At 37.6% G+C, this 22,846-nt stretch overlaps 4 protein-coding genes across 9 annotated transcripts; 2 read left to right on the forward strand and 2 right to left on the reverse strand.

Moving 5' to 3' along the window:
* The first annotated feature begins 2,594 nt into the window (after positions 1 to 2,594).
* LOC113733465 (ARM REPEAT PROTEIN INTERACTING WITH ABF2-like) lies at positions 2,595 to 9,277 on the forward strand. Of its 2 annotated transcripts, none has more exons than XM_027259834.2 (19): positions 2,595 to 3,110; positions 3,258 to 3,418; positions 4,195 to 4,367; positions 4,447 to 4,567; positions 4,650 to 4,724; positions 4,843 to 4,937; positions 5,114 to 5,189; positions 5,297 to 5,404; positions 5,761 to 5,889; positions 5,992 to 6,060; positions 6,203 to 6,262; positions 6,644 to 6,767; positions 6,846 to 6,985; positions 7,493 to 7,556; positions 7,644 to 7,723; positions 7,984 to 8,048; positions 8,146 to 8,263; positions 8,344 to 8,468; positions 8,815 to 9,277. In XM_027259834.2, exons 1-19 carry the CDS (start codon positions 2,852 to 2,854, stop codon positions 8,909 to 8,911), a joined length of 2,139 nt encoding a protein of 712 aa, XP_027115635.1. In that variant the 5' UTR covers positions 2,595 to 2,851; the 3' UTR covers positions 8,912 to 9,277. The 2 variants fall into 2 exon arrangements, with proteins under 2 accessions (XP_027115635.1, XP_027115643.1); XM_027259842.2 differs by having other exon boundaries at positions 8,831 to 9,277.
* Positions 9,278 to 10,056: 779 nt separating this feature from the next.
* On the reverse strand, positions 10,057 to 14,068 carry LOC113733479 (cyclin-P3-1-like). Of its 5 annotated transcripts, none has more exons than XM_072064406.1 (5): positions 13,252 to 14,068; positions 12,870 to 13,171; positions 11,208 to 11,623; positions 10,689 to 10,752; positions 10,057 to 10,563 (listed from the first exon to the last, which is right to left on the reverse strand). In XM_072064406.1, exons 2-5 carry the CDS (start codon positions 12,870 to 12,872, stop codon positions 10,408 to 10,410), a joined length of 639 nt encoding a protein of 212 aa, XP_071920507.1. In that variant the 5' UTR covers positions 12,873 to 13,171; positions 13,252 to 14,068; the 3' UTR covers positions 10,057 to 10,407. The 5 variants fall into 5 exon arrangements, with proteins under 5 accessions (XP_071920507.1, XP_071920503.1, XP_071920493.1 ...); XM_072064402.1 differs by lacking the exon at positions 10,689 to 10,752 and adding an exon at positions 11,850 to 11,948 and having other exon boundaries at positions 10,057 to 10,660; positions 13,252 to 14,005; XM_072064392.1 differs by lacking the exon at positions 10,689 to 10,752 and having other exon boundaries at positions 10,057 to 10,660; positions 13,252 to 14,008.
* Positions 14,069 to 15,607: 1,539 nt separating this feature from the next.
* Positions 15,608 to 19,271, forward strand: LOC113733503 (RAN GTPase-activating protein 1-like). Its single transcript, XM_027259871.2, has 2 exons — positions 15,608 to 15,932; positions 17,515 to 19,271. Exon 2 carries the CDS (start codon positions 17,525 to 17,527, stop codon positions 19,124 to 19,126), a length of 1,602 nt encoding a protein of 533 aa, XP_027115672.2. The 5' UTR covers positions 15,608 to 15,932; positions 17,515 to 17,524; the 3' UTR covers positions 19,127 to 19,271.
* Positions 19,272 to 19,627: 356 nt separating this feature from the next.
* Positions 19,628 to 22,076, reverse strand: LOC113733519 (chloroplast stem-loop binding protein of 41 kDa a, chloroplastic-like). The gene is made up of 6 exons (XM_072064421.1): positions 21,579 to 22,076; positions 21,224 to 21,345; positions 21,014 to 21,116; positions 20,784 to 20,922; positions 20,192 to 20,469; positions 19,628 to 20,020 (listed from the first exon to the last, which is right to left on the reverse strand). Exons 1-6 carry the CDS (start codon positions 21,987 to 21,989, stop codon positions 19,838 to 19,840), a joined length of 1,236 nt encoding a protein of 411 aa, XP_071920522.1. The 5' UTR covers positions 21,990 to 22,076; the 3' UTR covers positions 19,628 to 19,837.
* Between the last annotated feature and the right edge of the window lie 770 nt (positions 22,077 to 22,846).

Consider the following 22,846-nt stretch of genomic DNA (forward strand, 5'->3'; position numbering starts at 1 on the left):
ATTAAATTTGTGGGTTTCTGTTTTGCTTTGAGGCCCAATTCTACGACGCAGGTGGTGTAAAGTAATCTTGAACCCTCAAGCCCCAACTGCCTGGGTAATATCTAAACCCATGACTTTCTTCCCGGTCGTGGCCTGTAACGGATGACGCGGTCGGTTGCAGCTCGTAGGTTCTCGAACAAGAATATATTGGTTATGTGCATTTAGGCCCAAATGATCCGTGGGGGATGTAGCTTGCATCCAGATCCCCTGGATTTGAAAACAATCCCGGTTTATTACGCAACATAAAAAGCTGCAGTCAGGCCCAATTTCAAGATTCCCTTTTTCACTGGCGGAAGAGACACACGAGTAGATGTAACAATTCTCGATATGACCTGAAAGGACAACGTGAGTCAAGTACGAAATTAATGGGTTTGAATTGAGTCTTTACGGGTTCGAATCAAAATTGGGTCGAATCAAATAAGCCTGAAAAGAAAACAGGTTGAATTCAGATTACCCACTGGTTGACCTGATAACCCGTTTATGAATTAAAAAATAGTCAATAAATATAAAAATATTTCATCTAAGGCTCCGTTTGGATTAGCTTTTTTGGGGGTGTTTTTGAAAAATTTTGTTGTAGCAGAGTTTTTAGATTATATTTTGGGATATTTAAGAGTTGAAGAGTTTCTAAAATATATTTTGAGATATTTTTTAAAATTTTAAAAAAATTTAAACTAATTTTTAGATTACCTTTTAGAGTAGTTTTTAAAAATTTTTATTGTCTTTGAAAAACTAGTTTTTGAAAAATAGTCCCGTCCAATTCTTTTTTTTCCAAAGGCATTAATCAATTAATTCTAAATGAATTTGTTTAACTTGAGTGAAGTCGAAATTATTATATTTGAACAAATAATATATTACATTATTTTCTACTTTTATAGTGTCTTAATTTATTTTAGATCTGATTTGAGATAAAACACTTTTACAAATGTTTTAATTTATTTTAGATTTGGTTTAGGATTGTTTTATCAAGATTTTTATTATTTGATTATGTAATTATTCTTATATGAAATTGATCATGGGGTTTGTTTGGATTGTAAGTTATTTGAGATATTTTTACTGTAACACTTTTTGTGATGTGATGTATGTGAGATGAAAAGGTAATTGGGAAGGTAAAAAGGTGTATTGAAAATTATAATGATGATGTAAGCAAATATATTTGGGGAAATAAAGGCCAATTCAAACAAACTCCATGTTAAAAACTATAATGGTTAATTAGTAAATTGAAATTATGTTTTATGTTATGCAAGTGACCCATCAACCCGAAAACTTTAGGTTTGGGTCAAATGTCCTGACTCGTTGCGATTTGACGGATTGTTTTCGAGTCAGCAAGCTTCATGTTGTTGTATCGGGATCTCAATCCGACATGCGCAACCCATTCCTGACCCGATTACCACTCCTACAAAAGGCTTTTCACTTTTTCCATGCCAGCTGCAATAAATTGCTCAATTTGTTCTTCAGTACCGTACGATTGAAGGTATGGTTAAAAGCAAAGTTCGTGTGGTAAAATAGTTCAGTGTAGTACTTACCTGCCTTAGGCTAAGTTTGGGAGTTTAGGATAGAAAAGAGAATAAGGGAAAACTTAAGTTATGAGAGAAGAGAAGGGATTGTTGTGTTGTTTGGGAGTTTTGAGAATTAATGAAATGATTTTGGATATAAAAGTCATTAAATATTTGTTCAAGACATTTTTAAAGATAAAATAGATATTTTAAAAAACTTTCATAAGCTTCCTCCAACTTTCTCTTCAATTTGGGAGGAAAACTTTACTTACTATTTATCATCTTAAATCCTTCCATTTCTCTTCTTTTCTTTCCTAATAAAAATTAACAAACTAAGGAAATGTTCACTTTCTCTTATTTCCCCTTCTTTTCTCTCCAAATAATCCACTCCCAAACGAACCCTTAGGCTTTGTTGAAAATGAAAGAAAAGCCAAAAAAATAAAAATAAAAATTTTGGCATGGCCCTTCCCAAAACTCGTAAATCTAACCCAAATAAAAAAAACTTGTAAATCTAATTTTGACAAGATAAAACGCCTTATTAGTTAATGAATTTGATAGGAATGGGTTTATAGCCTCTATGAGTGACATCCAAAAAATTAATCATATTCACCACCTCTTTTACTACCATTAAATTTCTGTACACAAAATCATTGCCGTTTACAAAATTTTGTTAATTTGTACGTCGTAAAATTGCTTTAGAAGTAGTCAATTGCTCTAGCCAATCGATTAACTAGATCATAGCCAACTGCTTTAGAAATAGTTACTTATGCATAAAATTTACACAAAATGAAAATTTGATATTCATAGGAGCAGTCTAATGTAAATTTATACTAGCGTTAATTTGGAATACATGGAGTGAATATTTGTTTTTTCAGTTCGATAGTTGTGCTAATTGATTTTGGAACACAACTCGAAAAGAATCACGCTTGACACTGTACCACTATATATGTGTGTACCTGAATCCGTCGTCGGTTGAATGTTTCCATTAATAAAAAATTAATTAATTAACGACCACAGCAAAGTCTCCAAGTTTAGGCGTATAAAAGCATTACAAGAGTAATAGATTGGCGGGAGTCTCTAGTTTGTTTAATTCTCAAATCTGAAATTTTCAGTGGGCGGCCAGTTTGCCCAAAGTTGTCCGCCCGATATAGAGGTTGCGAAACGGAAGAACATTTTACTCCCACTTCACACTAAACTCAAATTTATTTCCCAAATTGCCCTCCCACACAGAACACCCACTCCTCTGTCTCGTTTCACGCACCTTTTCACATCGTGTTCTCTCTCATCATCTTCTTCGTTTCTCTCTCCTCACACTCTCGATGGAGAACCAGAGCCAAAGACGCCATGAACAATTACCATCAAGTTCAGCAGCGAGGAGAAGCTTGAAGAGAAAGCTTGACGAGGATTTCGAGGACGATCGTAAGATCGAAGCTCTCTCCCCTCCCGACGCTCACCAAGATCTCGTCCGTGAGGTTCGCACTCAAGTGCAGATTCTGGACTCTACTTTCTCTTCGATCGAGGCAGATCGAGCCTCCTCGAAGCGCGCCATTCAGATTCTCTCTGAACTCGCCAAGAACGGTAGCGCCGAACCTGCTGATTTCTCGATTTTCATTTCATTTCGTTCTTGTTTAAACATGATTACTGAAAGTTTTGGCTTTTAGGTTAAGATTTCTTGTTCGTTTGATTCGATTTCGTATTGATCTTTGAGGATTTGTGTTGCTACAGAGGAGATTGTTAACGTGATTGTGGATTGTGGAGCGGTTCCGGCGTTGGTGCGGCATCTCCAGGCGCCGCCGCCAGTGAGAGAGGGAGACAGTGCACCGAGACCTTACGAGCATGAAGTCGAGAAAGGAAGTGCATTCACTCTCGGTCTTCTTGCTATTAAAGTAGGTGCAGAACTTTTGCTCTTCATTTATAGTCGGCTATGCTTGTATTTTCCTTGTGCAATCAGTATGTAATCTGTCTTTTTACAGGTAGAAAAATTAATTACAGCAGCACTAAAATTTTTAGGGAACTAAGTAAGCGTAAGCTTTATATAATAGGAGATTTTTTAATTGGTAGTTGAACGCAGTAAAACTTATGTCCAGCATCTGAGATTTTCTAACCTTTTTTGGACTAGCTCTTTGGATGGTCCCAGAAATTTGATTGGTGTAATCTCCTTCACTATTTGTAGACTTTTTATGAGCTTACGTACAGTTTAACAAGAATTGGATTATGCATCGGTAACCAGCTCGCAGAATTTGGCATCTGAGTACAAAATCCTAGTAATAGTTTCACTTGTACTTAATCAAAGCAATGATGGTGAAATGGAAAGTCGCTCTAACTTATATCAAAAGTTCCCAGTGACCAAGAATTATAATTTAAATTAACTAATTATCCACGGCAAATGGTTACATTTTGTAAGTATGAGGCATTTGCTTAATGCAATAGCCTCTATTATGGTAATTGTATTGCTATTTATCTTTTAAGATGCTTGTCATGTTCTCTTATTCTCTACATTATTTAAAATTAATGTTCAAGTCAAGAAACAACCCTACAAGATGAGACAAAACCATTAATTAAGAACACCTTTTGAGACATTCATAAACTTTGCAATTATTATTGCTATTATTTTTTTTATGCCTTTAATGAATTTGCTGCTCAATGTTGCTTTAATTTACAGCCAGAGCATCAACAACTCATTGTAGATGCTGGAGCCCTGCCTCATCTTGTGGACCTTTTAAAGAGACACAGAAGTGGTCAAAACTCTAGGGCAGTCAATGGTGTTATTCGGAGGGCAGCAGATGCAATCACTAATTTGGCTCATGAGAATAGCAGTATTAAAACTCGTGTTAGGTATTTCCTTTTTCAGTCGGAGATGCCTGTTAATTCTAGTATGTCATCCTGACTTAATACTTGTCAATCATATGGTTAGGATTGAGGGTGGTATCCCCCCTCTTGTTGAATTGCTCGAGTTCATTGACACAAAGGTGCAGAGAGCAGCTGCTGGAGCTCTGCGAACACTTGCATTTAAGAATGATGAGAACAAGAATCAGGTTGACGAATAGTCTGGTTTTTATAAATTTATCTTGGCAGTTTTTTTTTCTTTGCTTAAAGATTTATTTTGAATAATTGCAGATTGTGGAATGCAATGCTCTGCCCACACTTATTTTAATGCTTCGTTCTGAGGATGCCGCGATCCATTATGAAGCGGTTAGTTTCCCTGAAAAATTCATGTTTATATTGTGCTTCAAATTTGGTATCTCCAGATGTTGAAGTCATGCCTTAGCTGGCCACTATTGTTAAGATAGCAAATCAATGCCTTCTTCAGGTTGGTGTTATTGGGAATTTGGTTCATTCATCACCTAACATAAAGAAAGAAGTTCTTCTTGCTGGAGCTTTGCAACCTGTTATTGGATTACTTAGGTTAGTCATGATCTTTTTTTAGTCAGCATCATTAGCTTCTTTTTTACTTCTTGTTTTTATTTTAGAAGTTTCTGATTAAATTTCCTATCTGATTTTCAAGGCCATGGATGTTATCCTCTTCAAGGTTTCACTTTCTCACTCTCAGTGTCGTTGCTTTTGTTATATTTTGACTACAGTTCCTGCTGTTCAGAGAGCCAAAGAGAAGCTGCTTTGCTACTTGGGCAATTTGCTGCAACAGATTCAGATTGTAAGGTTGACAGAAGAATAAATTCCCTATATAGCTAGTAGATGTTCTATCAATTACTCTCTTTTACCACTCCCGGTTATTCTTTAGTTTAAGTTCATGTACGAGTTTGCAGGTTCACATTGTTCAGAGAGGTGCTGTGAGGCCATTGATCGACATGCTGCAATCTCCAGATCCTCAGTTACGGGAAATGTCAGCCTTTGCTCTGGGGAGGTTGGCACAGGTAGTTGTTGTTGAAGTTTGTCTTACTACTTGCTCCTTGGATGTTCCTTTTTCTCTGTAGTGTCTATAAGTTTAATAGTTTTCAATGGTTTTGCTAAGTGATGTTTCCCTGCAGATTGTTTCCTCTTTTACATTAAGTTACCTGTTATAGTTTCCTATTCATCCTTCAAATCAATGCGCATTACACGTCTTCTGTGGAATGGAGTCAGTTTTTGTGTGTTTCCTATGTCTGTATAATTTTGGTTGGTTATGTTATGACTACTCTTTTTTTTGCAACGATTGCTAGGTTGATGTCAACTTTTCTAAGAGTTTTCCTTTGACTTCAATTATTTTATTTCATTTGTTTTGGGGTATTAGGATATGCACAACCAGGCTGGAATTGCTCATAGTGGTGGCATAATGCCATTACTGAAGCTTCTTGATTCAAAAAATGGATCTCTGCAACATAATGCTGCATTTGCACTTTATGGACTTGCAGATAATGAGGTATTTCGGACTTTCTATCAGCCCAGCTGAAATTTTGATTTGTTATTTGAATTGCTTCTTTTACTTTTTTCACCTGCTAAGTTATGTTTACCACCCTTGTAGGACAATGTTGCAGATCTTATTAGGGTTGGAGGTGTTCAGAAACTTCAAGATGGAGAATTCATTGTGCAAGTCTGTACCAATTTTGCAATTTACCCACTGGATTTTCTCTCTTTCTGAACTGATTTTACAGTTATATAGCATGTCAGCTGAAAGATTTGAATTGGTTTTAACTTTCTTGCCTTCTGCTGACATAGAATTCTTTTAAATGCAGCCAACTAGAGATTGTGTAGCAAAAACGTTGAAGAGATTAGAGGAGAAGATCCATGGGCGAGTGAGTCCTTTTTGGTAGAGTCCACTTTAGATGGTGATGTCAATTTGAACAATCTAATTTCTGATTTTAGGTGTAAATGGAATTATTGATTACTTTCAGAATTTTGGCTGTCTATTGGCCAAGCCATTGAATGTCATTTACTTGCTGCAATGGATTTTCTAATTTTGAACAGCTTAATTTACAAAGTCAATGTTGTTGAGAGGTAACCTGAATAACACTATTATGTTTAGAACAATGGGGACAAGTTACTATTGATAGTTGGGAGTTTATTGCAAGCATTTTGGTCATGCTTTCATAGGAATTAGCATCTGCTTTATTTGTTGTTATGAATCTGTCCCTCTTGATTACTCCTGTTTTAATTGGTTATATATAACTCTGCAGGTATTGAGCCATTTGTTGTATTTGATGCGTGTTGGAGAGAAGGTTGTACAACGACGCATTGCTTTGGCCCTTGCCCATCTTTGTTCTCCAGATGATCAGAGAACAATTTTTATTGATAACAGTGGTAATTATCTGTTCCAAAAGCTTTGTAAAATTGTTCATATAGACTTTTGAGAGTCCATTTTTATTCTTTTATATGCAGGTCTTGAGCTGCTTTTGGAGCTTCTTGAATCGACGAACTTCAAACACCAACGTGATGCCTCTGTTGCTCTGTACAAATTGGCTAGCAAAGCTAGCACACTTTCTCCTGTTGATGCTGCTCCTCCATCACCGATACCCCAGGTGAGTTGTGGTGGTTTATTTATCCCTGCCAGTTTCAGCTCATGGACTCACCAATAGCTCAATTGACATTGCTTAGCTTGTTGGAATTTCTGAAGGCTATATCTCTCCTGTGCTGTTTCTATGTCTCCTTGTGGTGATGGAAAAACCAGTGTCATTTCAGTAATTGATGTTTGTGTGTGTTATTAATATAAAATTCTGATGCCTCTATTGAACTGTCACAAAAAGAGGATCTACCAGTGGTGTTGATGAGGCCCTCTGGATTATCCCTTTCAATATTGATGAAACCGTTTGTTGGTTTTGCATTTGCTACTCTTCCTATTTTCACCTTGTATAAAGTTCTGTACAATCACTGAAGCACTAAAGTTCATGCTTATACCTTGTCATCGATTCTGAAAAGGATTTGATTTCCTATCTAATAGTGTGAAGTTGCAAACTCTAAATAGTTCACCATTCTGCCTGGGCGAGATTTGACAATTTAGCCAATCATGTTGTCATTTGTTGTTGCAGGTGTATTTGGGAGAGCAGTATGTAAATAATTCTACGTTGTCTGATGTCACATTCTTAATTGAAGGTAAGCTAACATGCTGTGCCTCTGGTGCTTTTTAAATATGTTCTTGTTAATTCAGTTTTTCTGATTGCTGTTGTCTTCACTTGTTAGGGAAACGGTTTTATGCTCATAGAATTTGCTTGCTTGCTTCTTCTGATGCTTTCAGAGCGATGTTTGATGGCGGTTACCGGGTGAGTTTAATACTAGTTTGAAAATTTATTTGTTTTGCAATTTTGTTTTGTTGAAATGCCGAAGTCATGCCAAAACCGTTTTAAATACAATGTTGAAACATATTCCTGTTGGTTGCTCAACAACGGCTCTTTTGGATGTCTGAGCATAGATTTGGTCATTGGAATCTGTGCAAGCTATCTAGATATGTATTGACACATGATTTGTCCTTCAGGTTGATTCGCTGAAAATTATTTTAACAGTGTTCTTAATGGTGTTGTAGGAGAGAGATGCCAAAGATATAGAGATTCCTAATATTAGATGGGATGTTTTTGAGTTGATGATGAGGTGTGTCTTTCTTTAGCAAAATTTTTCAACCTCTCTTTAAGTTGAAGGAAACGATGAATTTGCAAAATGCTATATATGCGTACATTCTCTGTTGCAGGTACATATACACTGGATCAGTCAATGTCAATTTGGATGTGGCACAGGATCTTCTGAGAGCTGCTGATCAGTATCTTCTGGAGGGCCTCAAACGATTATGTGAATATTCAATTGCTCAAGTAAGTTCAATTTACAAGAGGAATGTCTCTTTTGGGCCTGTCATATATTAGGTCTGATGGTTTCTTCTTGTGTTTGGAAGGATATCTCGGTGGAAAACGTTTCTTTGATGTTTGAGCTATCAGAGGCATTCAATGCTATGTCATTACAGCATGCTTGTATACTGTTTATCCTCGAGAACTTTGACAAATTAAGTCTCATGCCATGGTATGGTACTATCGCCTCCTGTCTCTGACTTTTCCGGTAAAGAATGCTTGATAGATTTATTACCATAAAAAGTTAATTAAAAAAATTGAAAGAAACTGAAAAGTGCTTGGTTCCTGCAAGTCTTACTTAGGAGTGTCTTCGAAGTGGTTGGCTTGAAGTCGTCACCACTTGGAGGTTTTGCTACTGGATTACGTGTTGGGTCTTGAACTGATTGCATCATGCTCTGCTGTCAACGATAGACACTGCAAACTAATCAAAATGAAACTACAGAAAATTAAGAGGCACAAAGGCCTTCACTATTGCCTTTTCAATCTATAAGCAAATGTTGATGCCTTATGGGTTTCAGGTTTTTTGAGCTGCAGGTATTCGCATCTGATCCAACGCATTTTACCAGAGACACGGCAGTACTTCTTAAAGGCGCTTATCCGGCCTACCCAAGCTGAATTACGGAGATAGATATTGGGCCAGTTTTGTTCTTTGACTTAGTTGTGTTGACAGAGAAAAAGAATGTACAGATGGAATAGGTGAAAAGCAACCATTGATTCTCTTGATCTGGATGCATCGGCATTTCATGGTTGAATGCAATCTCCAGAATTTGACTGATTCATTATCACTGCACAATTGGCAGTTGTGAAGTCTCTCAGATAGAAGTGCACAGCTGAGGGAAGCAGAGGAGCCTTCAAACAGAACTGTATTTGGTTAATGTGAAGAATGTACCTCGCACAAGCTGAATAGCCAAATGCATTTTGTACCTGAAAAAAAGCTATATATATATATATTTTTTTAAAAAAAGCAGAATGGTTTGGTAACTTCATGGGTGTTGTCCAATAAATTAACAACTGTGTGATTGACAAGCTGAATTGGCTCTTATTTTTAAATATTTAAATGTGAATACGATTTGCGAAAGGATTAGAAGACAGCAGCATTAACTGACCTAGCCAAAGGAAAACTGAGGAAAATCAGAAATAGAGGGGACTGACAATCAGATTGCGGCCAAAGAGGATGTGAGAGCAATGCCTCGTACGCTGTAATCTTTATGGTTTATCTGCGAAAGCTATCATCGTTTGGATGGCGTTGTGGGAGGATTACATAAACGGTGATTTTGACCATGAGAGTGCAGTTTTTGTTGATAGGATGAGATGAGTGTCAGAGTCGTCATTGTCTCGTTTTTTTCCTACGGTCTCTATCTGATAAAATCCTACTCTCGTTGATGTTGTGCAGCCTTTATCGCTGTTTATGTTGTTTAGTACTACTCTTTTTAATTTTCATTTTGTACCGATAAGCATATTAAAAGATGGGATGTATCCAGTATAAATTGTTGAATTATCTTTCACCCCCTAATGAAAAGTTTAAGTTTCTGTAGCCGAAGAATTGCTAATCCCTTGTAACGTGTCCTTGGCCCTCACATAAGTTATTTTGCACCCAGACAAATAAAATCTAAATTAAGAATTATCTTCTGTCATCTCCATTTAATCAAGAGCTGTAGGCCCAAACCATTTAGTATATAATTACAATAACTTTGTCTCAAACATTTGAGAAACTTGGGACTAGCTTTTGGTATTCTCAGCCCGAATAGACATCAAAGAAATACAGAAGGGAAGAGAAAAACTCAAACCATTAGATTGTCGCCTACCATTCTGGCAGTGCGAATTAAATGCACTGCTCTACATAAAACAGCACGTTCTGTACAGTACAAAAGAGAACTATGGAAATAAACCGAATTTTCACACAAGAAGAATCATCACTACAACAGCTGCAAAAAACATGGTACTAGAGAAGAATATCGTCAAAGAAGCAAGGACAATCTAGAGCAACCCAAATTTTATTTACTAAAGAATGATCTTTCATATTGATAACCTTTGACTCGTGGCAGCAAATTCAAGTTGGTGTACTAGCATGAAACTGTCAAGAATGTTATAGTTCCACACGATGAAAATCTTCATCTAGCAGCTGTAGCACAAGTCGAATCTTCGTTGTTTGGCCAACTGCCCTTTATTCCGCATGCCTGAATTGAGCGTTCGATCTGGACACCTCCACTACCTTCCATTTCCAACAGCGCACAGTACTTCCCGAAGGTATCACTGCTTACAAAAAGCTGAAAATCCACACCAAATAAAAACTTCATTTCCAACTTGTTCAACTCTAATGTGCCCACACCTCCAACTCTGGCATAATATGCATTATTGTAAAACCTGAATGTAACATCAAATCAGAAATTACCAAAGACAAATAAGCCAAAAGTAACAGGCGCAGGGAGATTAGTCTGGCAAAGTTTGGACACTCCCTGTGTTAAAAAAAAAAAAAAAAGCCAAAAGTGCAACGCGAGTTAAAAAATAACAGAGTTACAATATGCTCTGATGAAACAGTGAGAGGCAACGAGTTGTCCTCAATTGAAAGTCAAGTTCTCCAATCAAGAACGGAATTATAGCTTAATAACACTCCTTTTCAATGGATTGTCTTGCTTTCCAATCCGTTGTGAAAATAATGGACAAAAACCACAGACCATTCCTTTCAATATCTACGAGGAAAAAAGTAGTAATAACACCCCATGCTCCACTATCCCCCAACATTTTGATAAGATTTGGTGGGCTCCAGAAGTCTTCCAACTCTTTCTGAAATCTCACGCTTAGAGAGTCAAAGCCATTTAATTTCAAAGGAGATCAATTTCGTTTCTAGGAAGCAAACAGATAGGTAGAATATAACGGAAACTGCTTACATTATGAGTTTGAGTAAACTTACGCATCATCAATATATTTTGCTGCCACCATGACACTGGTGATGAGAAGGCGGTGAACATTAAGAGAAGTTACAACAGCATTGGTGCGCTTAATAAATCTCTCCACATAAATATATGCAACAATGAAGCAGGAAGGACTGCAGCATGAGTACTTAAAAATTCGTTCAATGTATAGTTCAATGCCTAAAGAGGGTGCTTTTGAACCGTGAAATACCGTAATAACGTCTTTAGTTTGTGTAGTCTCAAGAAACCTTTCATTCTTCTGAACAGACCTCTCAAGAAGTGAGGACAGATATGATAGCAGTCGGGGTTTTCCTGTACTTCCCTTCCCAGATTCTCCGAGCCCCAGTCTTAAGTAAGTCTCAGAACACGCATTCTCAGTTTTAAGAGCCAATGTTTCCATGACCAGAGAGAAACACTGCAACAAAATGACACTAATGACTGCGAGTTCTAAATATAACACATTGCTTCATGGAGAAAGGAGAGAATTATGAAATGTTTTCAATATATAACTGGAAGTGGATCTAGTTCATGTTCATGTTCATATTCAAAACTGCATTTTCAAACAGCATATCAAGCCGGATGGATGCAGAAAATGACTTTCAGCATGAAAGAAATCATTTTTTGGTCATGGGGTAAATCACCTCATGCAAACATCAAACGATGATTCTGAATTCCAAAATATTGGATTGTAGGCACACAGCAGACTCCAGAAACTAGTCAGCGCAAGACCACTTGTACTCCTAAAATTCCAGAATGGAAGTTTAAATAAGACACCCAAATCAACTTTGTTACAAGCAAAAGTTTCAGAAAATCTAGAAACTCAATTCATATCACCCAATTTGTTGAAGATACATATTACAAGTGATCCAAAAACAAGTAGTTCTAGGTCAGGAGACCATTCTACTATAATCCATTTTATCATTTCTTTCTTTTCCAAATGTTATATCTACCAAATATAGAGTTATGGCTCCATTGATCACCATAACGGAGTATACTAGGATTTCTTCCTCAGGAAATAACCTATTTTGTCTTTTCTTTCCTTTTCCCACAATCCACGTTTATGTAGAATTCTGGCTAACCATGTACCACTCCTTTAATCATAGGAATCAAGCACAAGGACTGCATGTGGACCTAACAACTAGATAAACCAACGAACAAAAGGAGGCATTTTCAATGAAAAAGAAACATAAAAACACCAGCAATTTTGTTAGAGCGAATAAATCAGACTGAAAGTTGACAGCAACGACACCATAAACTCTCACTTCTATAGAACAGATATCAGCGTGCAAGCAAAATCGTTTATGAAGTTCTCCTGTCAAAATAGCAAAAGTTTGAATGAGCTAAAACATGTGATTGGGTTAAAATATTACGGACACCATCCCATTTTACTGAACCTCCATTAATTCTCAATGCCCAGGAAAAGAGAACAAAGTTTTTCTTACACTCTGTCATGGCAATAGTCTTAAATTCGCTGCTACTTTTATCTCAGAATGCTGCCAGTCAAAAACACACACACGCACTCAACCGCTCTCACATAAACTACAAAAGAACAGGACAACCTTCTTAAAACTTTGAACAAGTTTAAACAGAGGTTTAAAGGAATCATATTAATTTATGATTATATAGGAGTACGGGAAATTCTAAACTTTCCCCTTCGTTACCATCTGTTGACTTCTACCAGGTTTCCCATTCTGGATGCGCTTTAAAGTATTCTTGAAATTTTTCTACCAGGTTTCGCATCTGACTCCTTGCCAGAAATTCTTCACAAACACCATCCGGATAAACAACTTAGCAAGAAATGTAGAGTCTTTATTAACTCTACAGCCTCCAGGGTGGAGTAGTAAAGAAGCAAATCTAACTGGCCAATGGAAGAGATAAAGCAAAGCTCGCAAGAACATTTAAATTTTTTTTAAAAAAAGGAGGCCCATTGACAAATAGCGCTCCCCAAGATGACCCGCATTAACTGTCAAAGAAACCCCATTCAATATGAAGAAATTAAAACAATTCCAAATGCATATGGTGTGAAGAATGAGAGTAGCTCACACAAATTTTGGAGAGATCTGATATCTGAATCTTCAGTTCAATCTTCCACTACGTGAGGAGAGCACCATTCACGATGATGACAGGAAACAGATACTCGAGTCACAGCATTAGGAAAAGAGACAGAGACAGGGAAACAGAAGAGAATAAGCAGCTCTCTCTGTTTCCTGTCTCTGAGAGAGGAAGGTACTATACCCGCTGGAGCACAACCCCACTTTTTTGGTCTCTGTGGCCAAATATTTCTCTACATGTTTTTTTATATGCAGGGCAAAGGCTTAAAAAGGAGGATTGATTATTCAATGAACACGCAAGTAATACACCTGCAGTAATATTTCTTTCTTTTCTTCCTCTGTTTCCTTTTCCCCTTTTCTTTCTTTTTTCTGTTCTTTACTTCCGAGTTGGTTGTCTTTTAGGTAGCTTCACATGGAAAATTAAACTTCTCTCTCTCAACTCCCCAGATCCCATTAAAATTTTATTGCAAAGGTAAATACTACTGTTGAAAACCCCATCTACAATCAAAACTTGGATCCGGTTTTTTCAACCCATTTCGGCTCTCGAGCTCTTCCGTGCTCTCTCATCATCTCTCTCTCTCTCTCTGCAATGTTTATGGAAGCAAAGCTGTCGGTGGTTTTCTTTTTCTTTTTTTTTTTTCCAACTACTACCAGTATTTGTGTCGTAATCGGCTTCATTGCTACTGTTTTGCAGCAGAAAACCATTTCCGGGCGTGTTGCTCTTATCCCTATGTCATTTTCTACTCTCTTTTTACACAATTTGACCCCAAATCATTTGTTCTGAAATTTGATCACCGACAAGTATTAAATTTGACATGTAAAAGCTAAAGAGTGGGATTCCATCTAAACATGAAAAAAGGCATATGCGATTATTGTTTTCAACTGCAAACACACAATTAAGTCTGAAAATAGTAGAATAAGGAGTAATTTTTTTAGTCTTGATTGATATCATATCAACCAAAGTAATTTTTGTAGTAGGGATGAGGCTTTCAGACACAATAAAAATCTTCAACCCGAATTTAGTACTACGAGAACGGAACTAAAAGAGGGTTTTGTATTTTGCCTCTCCGACAATAACACGTCAAACTACAATTTACAGTGCATTACAAGATTTCTGGAAGCAGCTTCCAGTTTAACCTTAAACAGCTCATTGAGACGGAGAAGGTGTTGAGTACTGAGGCCGTTTTCTTGCATGACAACGCTCAACGTTTTTGCCTCAACATATGCAAGTATCAAGACTTTGAAGATGAAAATATATGCATTATAATTTTTTTTTTTGCCTATTTAACACTTCAACAACTATATCATAACAAATATTTACTGGGCATTAGTTGGACAAAACCTTATAATCCTTGTCCCCCACAAAATTTGATAAATGGACTGATACCTACCGCAACATATGATTTGATTGTTGCAATTTTGGAGGTGCTGAAAATCACGCTTTCAATTTCCATCACGGTTTTATTTTATGCCGCGAAATAAGCCCCAGATAGTGGGTCACTTGTCCAAATCCAAATCATTGACAACCAGAAATCTTTTTCCTTTTTTTTTTTTTTTGGGAATAAACTAATTGGGGGTGATTAGATTCCCATTTCCGTCCACATCAACCCGGTTACAATCTAAAATAGTACTACTAGCACTACCATACATAATACAGCTACGCTTCCATCTTCTTCTTCTTCTTCCTTTTTTTTTTTTTTTTAATATAAAAAAAAAACGGTGCTCATGAGTGGGGATGCTATTTAAGAATTTAACATAGCTCAAATGTTAATTTTTTTAATTTTTGAAGGAGCTTGATCATGATTTAATCATCAGGAACGACTTCCATAATCAATCACCAACACAAATATTAATGCTTTCCAGGCACCAACAAAACAAACAACTCAATGAGAGCCCAACAACTCACTACTTGGGGCTAGCACTCCACACAACACCACACCCGCCCCCAATCATTATTTGATTCAAGTTGGCTGCTTAGAGCTTGGGCTTGTCTTTATTTAATTAATGGGCTCACAGCGAACAGATCATGGGCCTAGACAAAATCTCTCAAACTTTTATCAACGAGGTGCTGCAGTCCATCACCAGTCCACCTATGTACCTCCAACTCAACTGGGTGTCGAATATTTTTTGTTTGATCGATAATTGGAGAGAAAAAGGTTGGCGGCAGCGGCAGTGGGAGTGGTCCGAGTGGAGGAGTTTTCAGTCAATTCAAGTGACCGAGGAGGAGGAATATTTCTGTCGATGCGGAAATCGCACGCAGTCTCGGTTCCCCACACTGGTCTACTAAGTACCCACTGCTAGTAGTACGTATGAACCATATAAATTACTGTATGGAAGTGGTGGTGGTGGTGGTATAATAAATAGAGAATTTGTTTTCAAGTAGAGGGAGTAATGATTCGTCCATTTTCCCTCCAAAAAGTAGACAGGAAACAGATGCTGCTGGATGCTGGATGCTCCTCCCTTCCCTCTTCTTTTCTCGCTTCCTTTTCATTTTAATTTCTTCGTCGGCCCGCCGCCCACCATCTCATAATCAACTCCGCAGTATTAGGAAGATTATTCACTTTTTCTTCGCTCCGCATCTCCTCTTTCATTTTGATTTTCTAGGGTTTCCAACAACTCGCCACCACCATTTTTCGCAACCCCTGCAGTCCTTTTGTCCAATTCCTCCTACCGGTACTACTTTTGTTTATCAGTTCTTTCCTCCTCCTCCTTTATGTTCCCTTAAATTTATTGTGTTAATATCAATATTATCTCTGCTATGAAGACGTTCCGTTGCTTTTTTCATTTTCACTGGATCTACTGGAATTTGTTTAATCTGCTGTTACACCAAGCCTGCGGTGGCATATTTCTGCATCTATTTGCACTTAATGCGGGCGAAATGTAACTTTATTTCACATGTTTGTTTTCATTTTTATTTTTGCTGGAGTTGTCCGAATTGCAATTTTGTGTTTTTCACCCCCTCGCATGGCAAGAGTTTGAGTAGAACATTCATAAATCATAATTCTCTGTCAATTCTGCAGCCGCATATGTAGCTTGACACGTTTGCATGACTTACTGATGATTTAAAGCTACTGCTTGGACAAATCTAGAAGAACTTTAAACTTGTGGAACAATAACGTTGGTATTGATTAATGAATATGATACGGTGTTTAATCCCGGAATTAAATACATTAGCTGCAGGCATATTCTCTATTCTGGTGTAAATTACTTCCTCGACATCTAAAGAAGCTTAAACTGATATACTGATGTCTTTATTTGCACTGATTCCTGCTTTGCGGCCCAAATGAAGGAGAGGAAGTTTACTAAAACTTTTGAACCAAATTCCCAGAACCACACACGCACATAATATTTAATAACTCGTTAGTGTTTTTATGCACTGCTTATTCTTAACTGATCTTAAAAAGCATTTTCTCTTTGTGACCATGGACTTTCTTTTTGTACTGTTAGTCATTTATTTTATATTCTGTATCCTGTATATAATTTCCCTTCCTGTCCTCCTTTTACCATGTGACATCAACACGATAACAAGAAGAATCAAGTTTTGTTAAAGTGGCTGGCTTTTGTTGTTCAGAGAAAAACATATTAGGGGATACTAGATGATTTGTTTTGGAGGTGTTGGGAAGTTTAAGCATTAGGAAATACTATATAGGTTATTTAAAGTGTTTTGAGATGACAAATCCAAGATATAACAACTGACGTTGAACAGTTTTCTTAGCTTGAATTTCTTCAGTTTTAGGGAAAGTTTTGCTTTCCTAGCCTGTAATAGACTAACTTCCACCTGGACTTTCTAGGGAAAATGTTTTGATGCTTTATTGGTTAGTGTTTGAGACAGGTGAGCTTACGGACACAAATTGATATGTGAAGAGAATGGTGGAGTAGATTCTCCAGACCACACTCTTTTAAAGCCAGTATTATTTTCTTTATGAATATAATTTAAAGTTTGGGTTGGCCTAATTGCTATCTTGGTTGCATCAGTGGCATTGTTGGTTGTGCACTTCCACTGTTCTGTTGGTTCTAACACTAAACCCTCTATTATTTGGCATAAGTTATAATGACCTTCTGGTAACTTTTGATATTGAAATGGCCTCTTCAATCAAGTGTTGTATTCAATTGCTAATATTTATGTTTGAAGAGTAGTAGAGTCTTCTTTTTCAGGTATTGCTGCTTTCTTATATTTTGTTTATATCAAGACTCTTCTTTTTGTAACAATTCAATTGTTTACAAGCTGACGTTGTGGCTGAACGTGTGTTTACAGGTTTTCTTACATGGATTCTAAAACTTTCTCTATGAAATTGTGGCCCCCTAGCCAAAGTACCAGGCTAATGCTTGTAGAAAGAATGACTAAGAATCTTAGCACTCCATCAGTTTTGTCCAGAAAGTATGGTCTTTTGAGTAAAGAGGAAGCTGAGGAGGATGCTAAGCAAATTGAAGTCGTTGCATTTGCTTCTGCAAGCCAGCACTTTGAGAAGGAGTCAGATGGAGATGGAAGTTCTGCTGTGCAGCTCTATGCTAAAGAATCCAGCAAGCTTATGCTGGATGTTATCAGAAGAGGACCCAGAACAAAGGAAGATGGAAATTTTATTGAGTCTGAGAGAGTTAGAGTATCTCATGAAACAGTATTTGACATATCTGGAGGTCGTCGGGCATTTATTGATGCGAAAGAGGCTGAGGAGTTGTTGAAACCACTTGGGGATCTTCACAACAAATTTACCAAGATCTGTTTCAGCAATACAAGTTTTGGCTTGGACTCAGCACATGTTGCTGAGCCTATATTGTCATCTCTCAGAGACCAACTGACAGAAATAGACCTGTCAGATTTCATTGCTGGAAGGCCGGAGACAGAAGCCCTCGAAGTCATGACCATCTTCTCGTCTGCTCTGGAAGGGAGTAATCTCAGGTACCTCAACCTTTCAAATAACGCTTTGGGCGAAAAAGGTGTTAGGGCATTTGCTGGACTGCTAAAATCGCAACATAATTTGGAGGAGCTCTATCTGATGAATGATGGTATTTCAGAGGAGGCTGCACGTGCAGTCTGTGAGCTAATTCCTTCAACTGATAGGCTTAGGGTTCTCCATTTTCATAATAACATGACAGGAGATGAGGGTGCCGTTGCTATTTCTGAACTTGTGAAGCATTCGCCTCTGCTGGAGGACTTCCGATGTTCGTCTGCAAGGGTAGGATCTGAAGGAGGGGTTGCCCTTGCAGAGGCTCTTGGATCATGTACCAGTTTAAAGAAGCTTGATTTGCGTGACAATATGTTTGGCGTGGAATCTGGAATTGCTTTAAGCAAGGTTTTGCCAAGATTTTCTGATCTCACTGAAATCTACCTTAGCTACTTAAATTTGGAAGATGAGGGGTCTCTAGCTCTTGCTAATGCTCTAACGGAATCTGTTCCATCATTAGAGGTTCTGGAGATGGCTGGAAATGATATTACTGCCGAAGCTGCTCCTGCTTTGGCTGCCTGTGTTGCTGCAAAGCAGTTTCTTACAAAATTAAACTTGGCTGAGAACGAGTTGAAGGATGAGGGTGCCATCCTTATTGCCAAGGCTTTGGAAGAGGGTCATGGACAGTTAAATGAAGTAGATTTGAGTACAAACTCAATCAGAAGGGCTGGAGCCCGGTGCTTAGCTCAAGCTGTTGTAAGCAAACCTGGATTCAAGTTGCTGAACATTAACGGTAATTTCATATCCGACGAAGGGGTTGATGAGGTGAAGGAGGTATTTGAGAATTCTTCTTGTGTCCTGGGACCTTTGGATGATAACGATCCTGAAGGAGAAGACTATGATGAAGAGGCTGAAGAAGGTGATGATGATGAGGGTGAATTGGAATCTAAGCTCATGGGCCTCGAAATTAAGCAGGAGGAGTAATATTTAGTACAAATCAGAAACGCATCCTTGATCTTCTTCCTTATCGAACTTTGTTATAGCCAATGTGCTTTAGTGGACTTTGTATCGTGTATGTTAGTTCTCTGTATATCTTGCTTCATTCATGAGTAGTCAGGGACTTGCAACTCGTAAAGTTTTTTTTTTTTTTTTTTTTTTTTTTAACATTGGCGTGCCATTAAATTCCACTACATTGGATCAAACTTATCACTTTTTTTTTTCCTTGAATGACCTTGCTATAATTTTGGGTTTTATTTCAATGAAAAGTTATTCTGGTTTTTTTTTTGTCTTTATTTATCGGGGTTTAGCATTTGGATTCAATTTCTCTGCAGATGCTTGCAAGGCGGAATATTCAGCAACATTTAGATAATGAATGACCATTGCCAAGTTTTATTCGTCTGCTCAAAGATCCCATTTATGTCGCTCGGTTAAGGTGAATAATTGATTTTTTTTTTATTTACTTAAAATCGTGGAATCTCTTGTCAATCGTCATAAGAGAGATAAGCACATTTCATTAGGTGAAATACACAAAACTAGCACCTAAATAATTTGTAAAATAGTCTGGTCCTGTTTGCTTTTGGGTGGATTCCCACTGAATTTGCCAAATTTATGGCCTCTTACACGATGTGGAAATATTTCTACCGAAAATTTGCCCCGTCAAGCAATCTGGAGGACGCTCAGAACTTAGAAATCAAATTATACGGCAACTGGTACTTTCAGTGAAGCTAGAATTTTGTCATCTATCTCGAACTTCATCTCTTTCTTGTCTCTGCCAATCTGCACGTACTCGTTACACCGCTCCTTCAGGTCTTCTGGGAGATTTGTTGTACCCTTCCACCCCAGAATCTCCTTAGCAGCTCTTGGCTCCGCATAGAAATGCTGCAGAAGTACCATGAGCAGGAATTATAAACACACTATGTACAGCTAATCTTCTACTACAATGGACAGGACATACTTGTGCAAGTCATATACTATCATATTATCTGCTTCGAGCAGCCAGGCACGATGCTCTGAAAGCTGGAAGTGAAGAAGGGAGTCATGCAGCCTTACCATGTTGCGGAAGGGAAAAGCTTTCTTGGCATCAATTCCAACAGCTTTTGGATCATAATGCACTATCTCCACAGGCAGGCCCGCAGCTTGCGCACATAGCCTCGCCATTCCATCCAGTGTCACTGCACGGTCACTGACACAGTTGAAGATGTTTCCGTTCGCAGCAGCTGCATTTTCAACCGCCAAAGTAAGCATTGATGACAAGTCCCGAACATGAGCAATATTGGTCAGCTGCATTCCAGAACCAGGAATCGGGACCGGCCTTCCTCGAACAATCCCTGTAATAAGACAATACATGATGGATTCAGAAACTGTAGTGATCGCCAACCACAACAAGCATCCTGATGGATTCGGGCATAAATTTACTATGTTCCCAAGCACCATAAATTTACTAAAGTTATCATTATCAATACATGCTATTTAATTCCACCCGATAAAAAAAAAAAAAAACCTTTTTCAGCAAGGAACAGGAATACAGCATTTGGCTACAAGAATCGAGAAAGCGAATTTACCACAAGGTGACTCAGGCAAGGAAATATTAGAAACTAATGGTCTCGACAAAGAATACACAGTCAGATTTCTATAAACTTACGGTCGAAGAACCACTCTTCACAATCTTTGTTGTTGCCAGAACCGATCATGTACTGTGGACGGAAAACTGCCCAACTCTCAAAGATTTCTGAAATATATTTCTCCACTCCAACATGACCGGCATCAGCTTTAACAACGTCCTGTAACATCCAGAAGGATTCATTTTGAAAGCAAAATTATATTTGAGGTGCAACATGAATGTGTAAGATATGCACTATTGATAATACATACCCCTTCCACATGAGGAGGCTCATCTGTAGGCTTGTAAATACCTGCGCTGCTGATAAACAGAAACTGTTTTACACCAGAACTCTTGGCCCAATCTGCAACAGGCCTATTTTTCAAATAAAGAATCATTAGTACAGTAATATCTCGAGAAGCCAACAACAGATAAGAAAAGGTCACTAGTTACAACTTACAAAAGAGAAAAATTGCACAAACCTCACAGCATCCAAGTCCTTGCCATTGTTATCCAATACTGCATCAAATGTAGCTCCCTCTAACACCTTCCCAATATCAGCAGGGTCACCCCAAACTGTCCGCCCATTAGCACTCACAATTTCCTGAATAAATCAGAATTTCCCATATAAGTTCCTGCCTTTTGATTTCGATTTTGTTATTATTGTTACTTCCTTTGAAACCGTCATCGGAAAGTCAAGTAAGTACTGATTGACAAATTAAGCTGCTGCCCACTCCCAAAAATCCCAGCAAACCTGCTACTAATGAAATGATCAGAGCATAAAAGCGGGAAAACTGAAGTTGAGAAATGAAAGAGACAAAGGATGACAAATTTAACTGAGAATCGGTTGAAAGGCGGCTTCTTCATCTTGTCAGAGCTCTCTTCACCCACAGTTAAAACGGTGACCTCATGGCCGGAACCCAGAAGTTGTTTGGCGAAGTAGAAGCCAATGACCGCATGTCCGCCGCTGTCGGTGTTGACAATGAGCACCTTTTTCTTCTCTGCAGCACTGGCCTTGACGACACTGAAGGCCGGGATACAAGTTAGAACCCGCCTTGAACTGGTGGAATAAGCGACCGAAGTTGGAGAATTTGAAAAAAGGGAAGAGAGAGTGGTTGACGAAGATAAAGAGGAGAGGGTGAGGCGTGGCGGAAGGGCCAAGGAACGAGCTGCAGAAGAAGAAGTGGAAGTAGATGATGATGGATTAGCGGTGAAGACGATAGAGGAAGAGGAAGCAAGAGTTGCCATTGCCAATTTCTCCCCAGTTCCCTTTTGATCTTTTGTGGTCGATTATGATCCTCTGTGAGGTCTTGAGAACCAGCAACTCTTGATATAATTTTCATAAAGGATAATGGGAGGAAAAAAAAAGCCAAGTAGTTCTAAATGATAATCTTGGTACAAAATTTCGATGTTGTTTAAGCTTTTTCTTTTGGTCCTAAGAAAAAAAAAATGCTACCATTTTAACTAGTGAACTTTTCAAAATTTCAGGTCACTTAATAACCCTGAATTTTGAAACATATCACTTCCCTTTTCTACTATTGACTTTTTGTAATATTTTAGGCTCATTTCAAAAATATATTAATTATTAAAGAACTCATTTTTTTATGGAGAAGATATTTTCATTCCAAAAGAGCCTTTTATCGTCCTACTTTATTTTCAAAAATAAAAATATATTAACAAAAATTTGAAATCAACAGATAACTTGTGTAAATGTGCAATTTCAGGGGAGCGGTTTAAGACATAAATAATATATCTTTACAAGTATATTTAAGGTGTTTTCAAGCCAGAAAAAATATTATTAATGTCCTACAAAGTGTTTGCAGTCAACTCGAGGAGGTTTTCAAATTGTTAGAATTTCTGAAAACTAGGGAAAAAACATGTTTAAAATTATATGTTTGCAAACTCATTTAAGATGCTTTCAAAAACCAAAACAAGTTATTCTTTTAATGAAAAGTGTTTGTGAATTTCTAAATGTTATATTTACTGTGCCAACCGGTGACATGAAAACTATTAAAAGATCTTTCAATCTTGTTAACATCATATAATTCTTAACTACAACACCATACTTGCCAAATTTTTAAAAGTTTAAGAGATTAACTAAATAT

The sequence above is a fragment of the Coffea arabica genome, chromosome 1e, assembly GCF_036785885.1.
Source record: "Coffea arabica cultivar ET-39 chromosome 1e, Coffea Arabica ET-39 HiFi, whole genome shotgun sequence".
Lineage (NCBI taxonomy): Eukaryota > Viridiplantae > Streptophyta > Magnoliopsida > Gentianales > Rubiaceae > Coffea > Coffea arabica.

What these genes read in the sequence shown, in the direction of transcription:
- LOC113733479 (XM_072064392.1), bottom strand. An exon ending in GCAAAATATATTGATGATGC is followed by an intron (nt 10,661 to 11,207) that starts GTAAGTTTACTC and finishes TGTTACATTCAG; the next exon opens with GTTTTACAATAATGCATATT.
- LOC113733519 (XM_072064421.1), bottom strand. Translation starts at nt 21,989, where the DNA reads ATGGCAACTCTTGCTTCCTCTTCCTCTATCGTCTTCACCGCTAATCCA. An exon ending in AAGGACTTGGATGCTGTGAG is followed by an intron (nt 21,117 to 21,223) that starts GTTTGTGCAATT and finishes TTTGAAAAATAG; the next exon opens with GCCTGTTGCAGATTGGGCCA. An exon ending in AGCCTCCTCATGTGGAAGGG is followed by an intron (nt 20,923 to 21,013) that starts GTATGTATTATC and finishes TGGATGTTACAG; the next exon opens with GACGTTGTTAAAGCTGATGC.
- LOC113733503 (XM_027259871.2), top strand. Translation starts at nt 17,525, where the DNA reads ATGGATTCTAAAACTTTCTCTATGAAATTGTGGCCCCCTAGCCAAAGT.
- LOC113733465 (XM_027259834.2), top strand. Translation starts at nt 2,852, where the DNA reads ATGGAGAACCAGAGCCAAAGACGCCATGAACAATTACCATCAAGTTCA. An exon ending in CTCTGAACTCGCCAAGAACG is followed by an intron (nt 3,111 to 3,257) that starts GTAGCGCCGAAC and finishes GTGTTGCTACAG; the next exon opens with AGGAGATTGTTAACGTGATT. An exon ending in GTTTTTGAGTTGATGATGAG is followed by an intron (nt 8,049 to 8,145) that starts GTGTGTCTTTCT and finishes TCTCTGTTGCAG; the next exon opens with GTACATATACACTGGATCAG.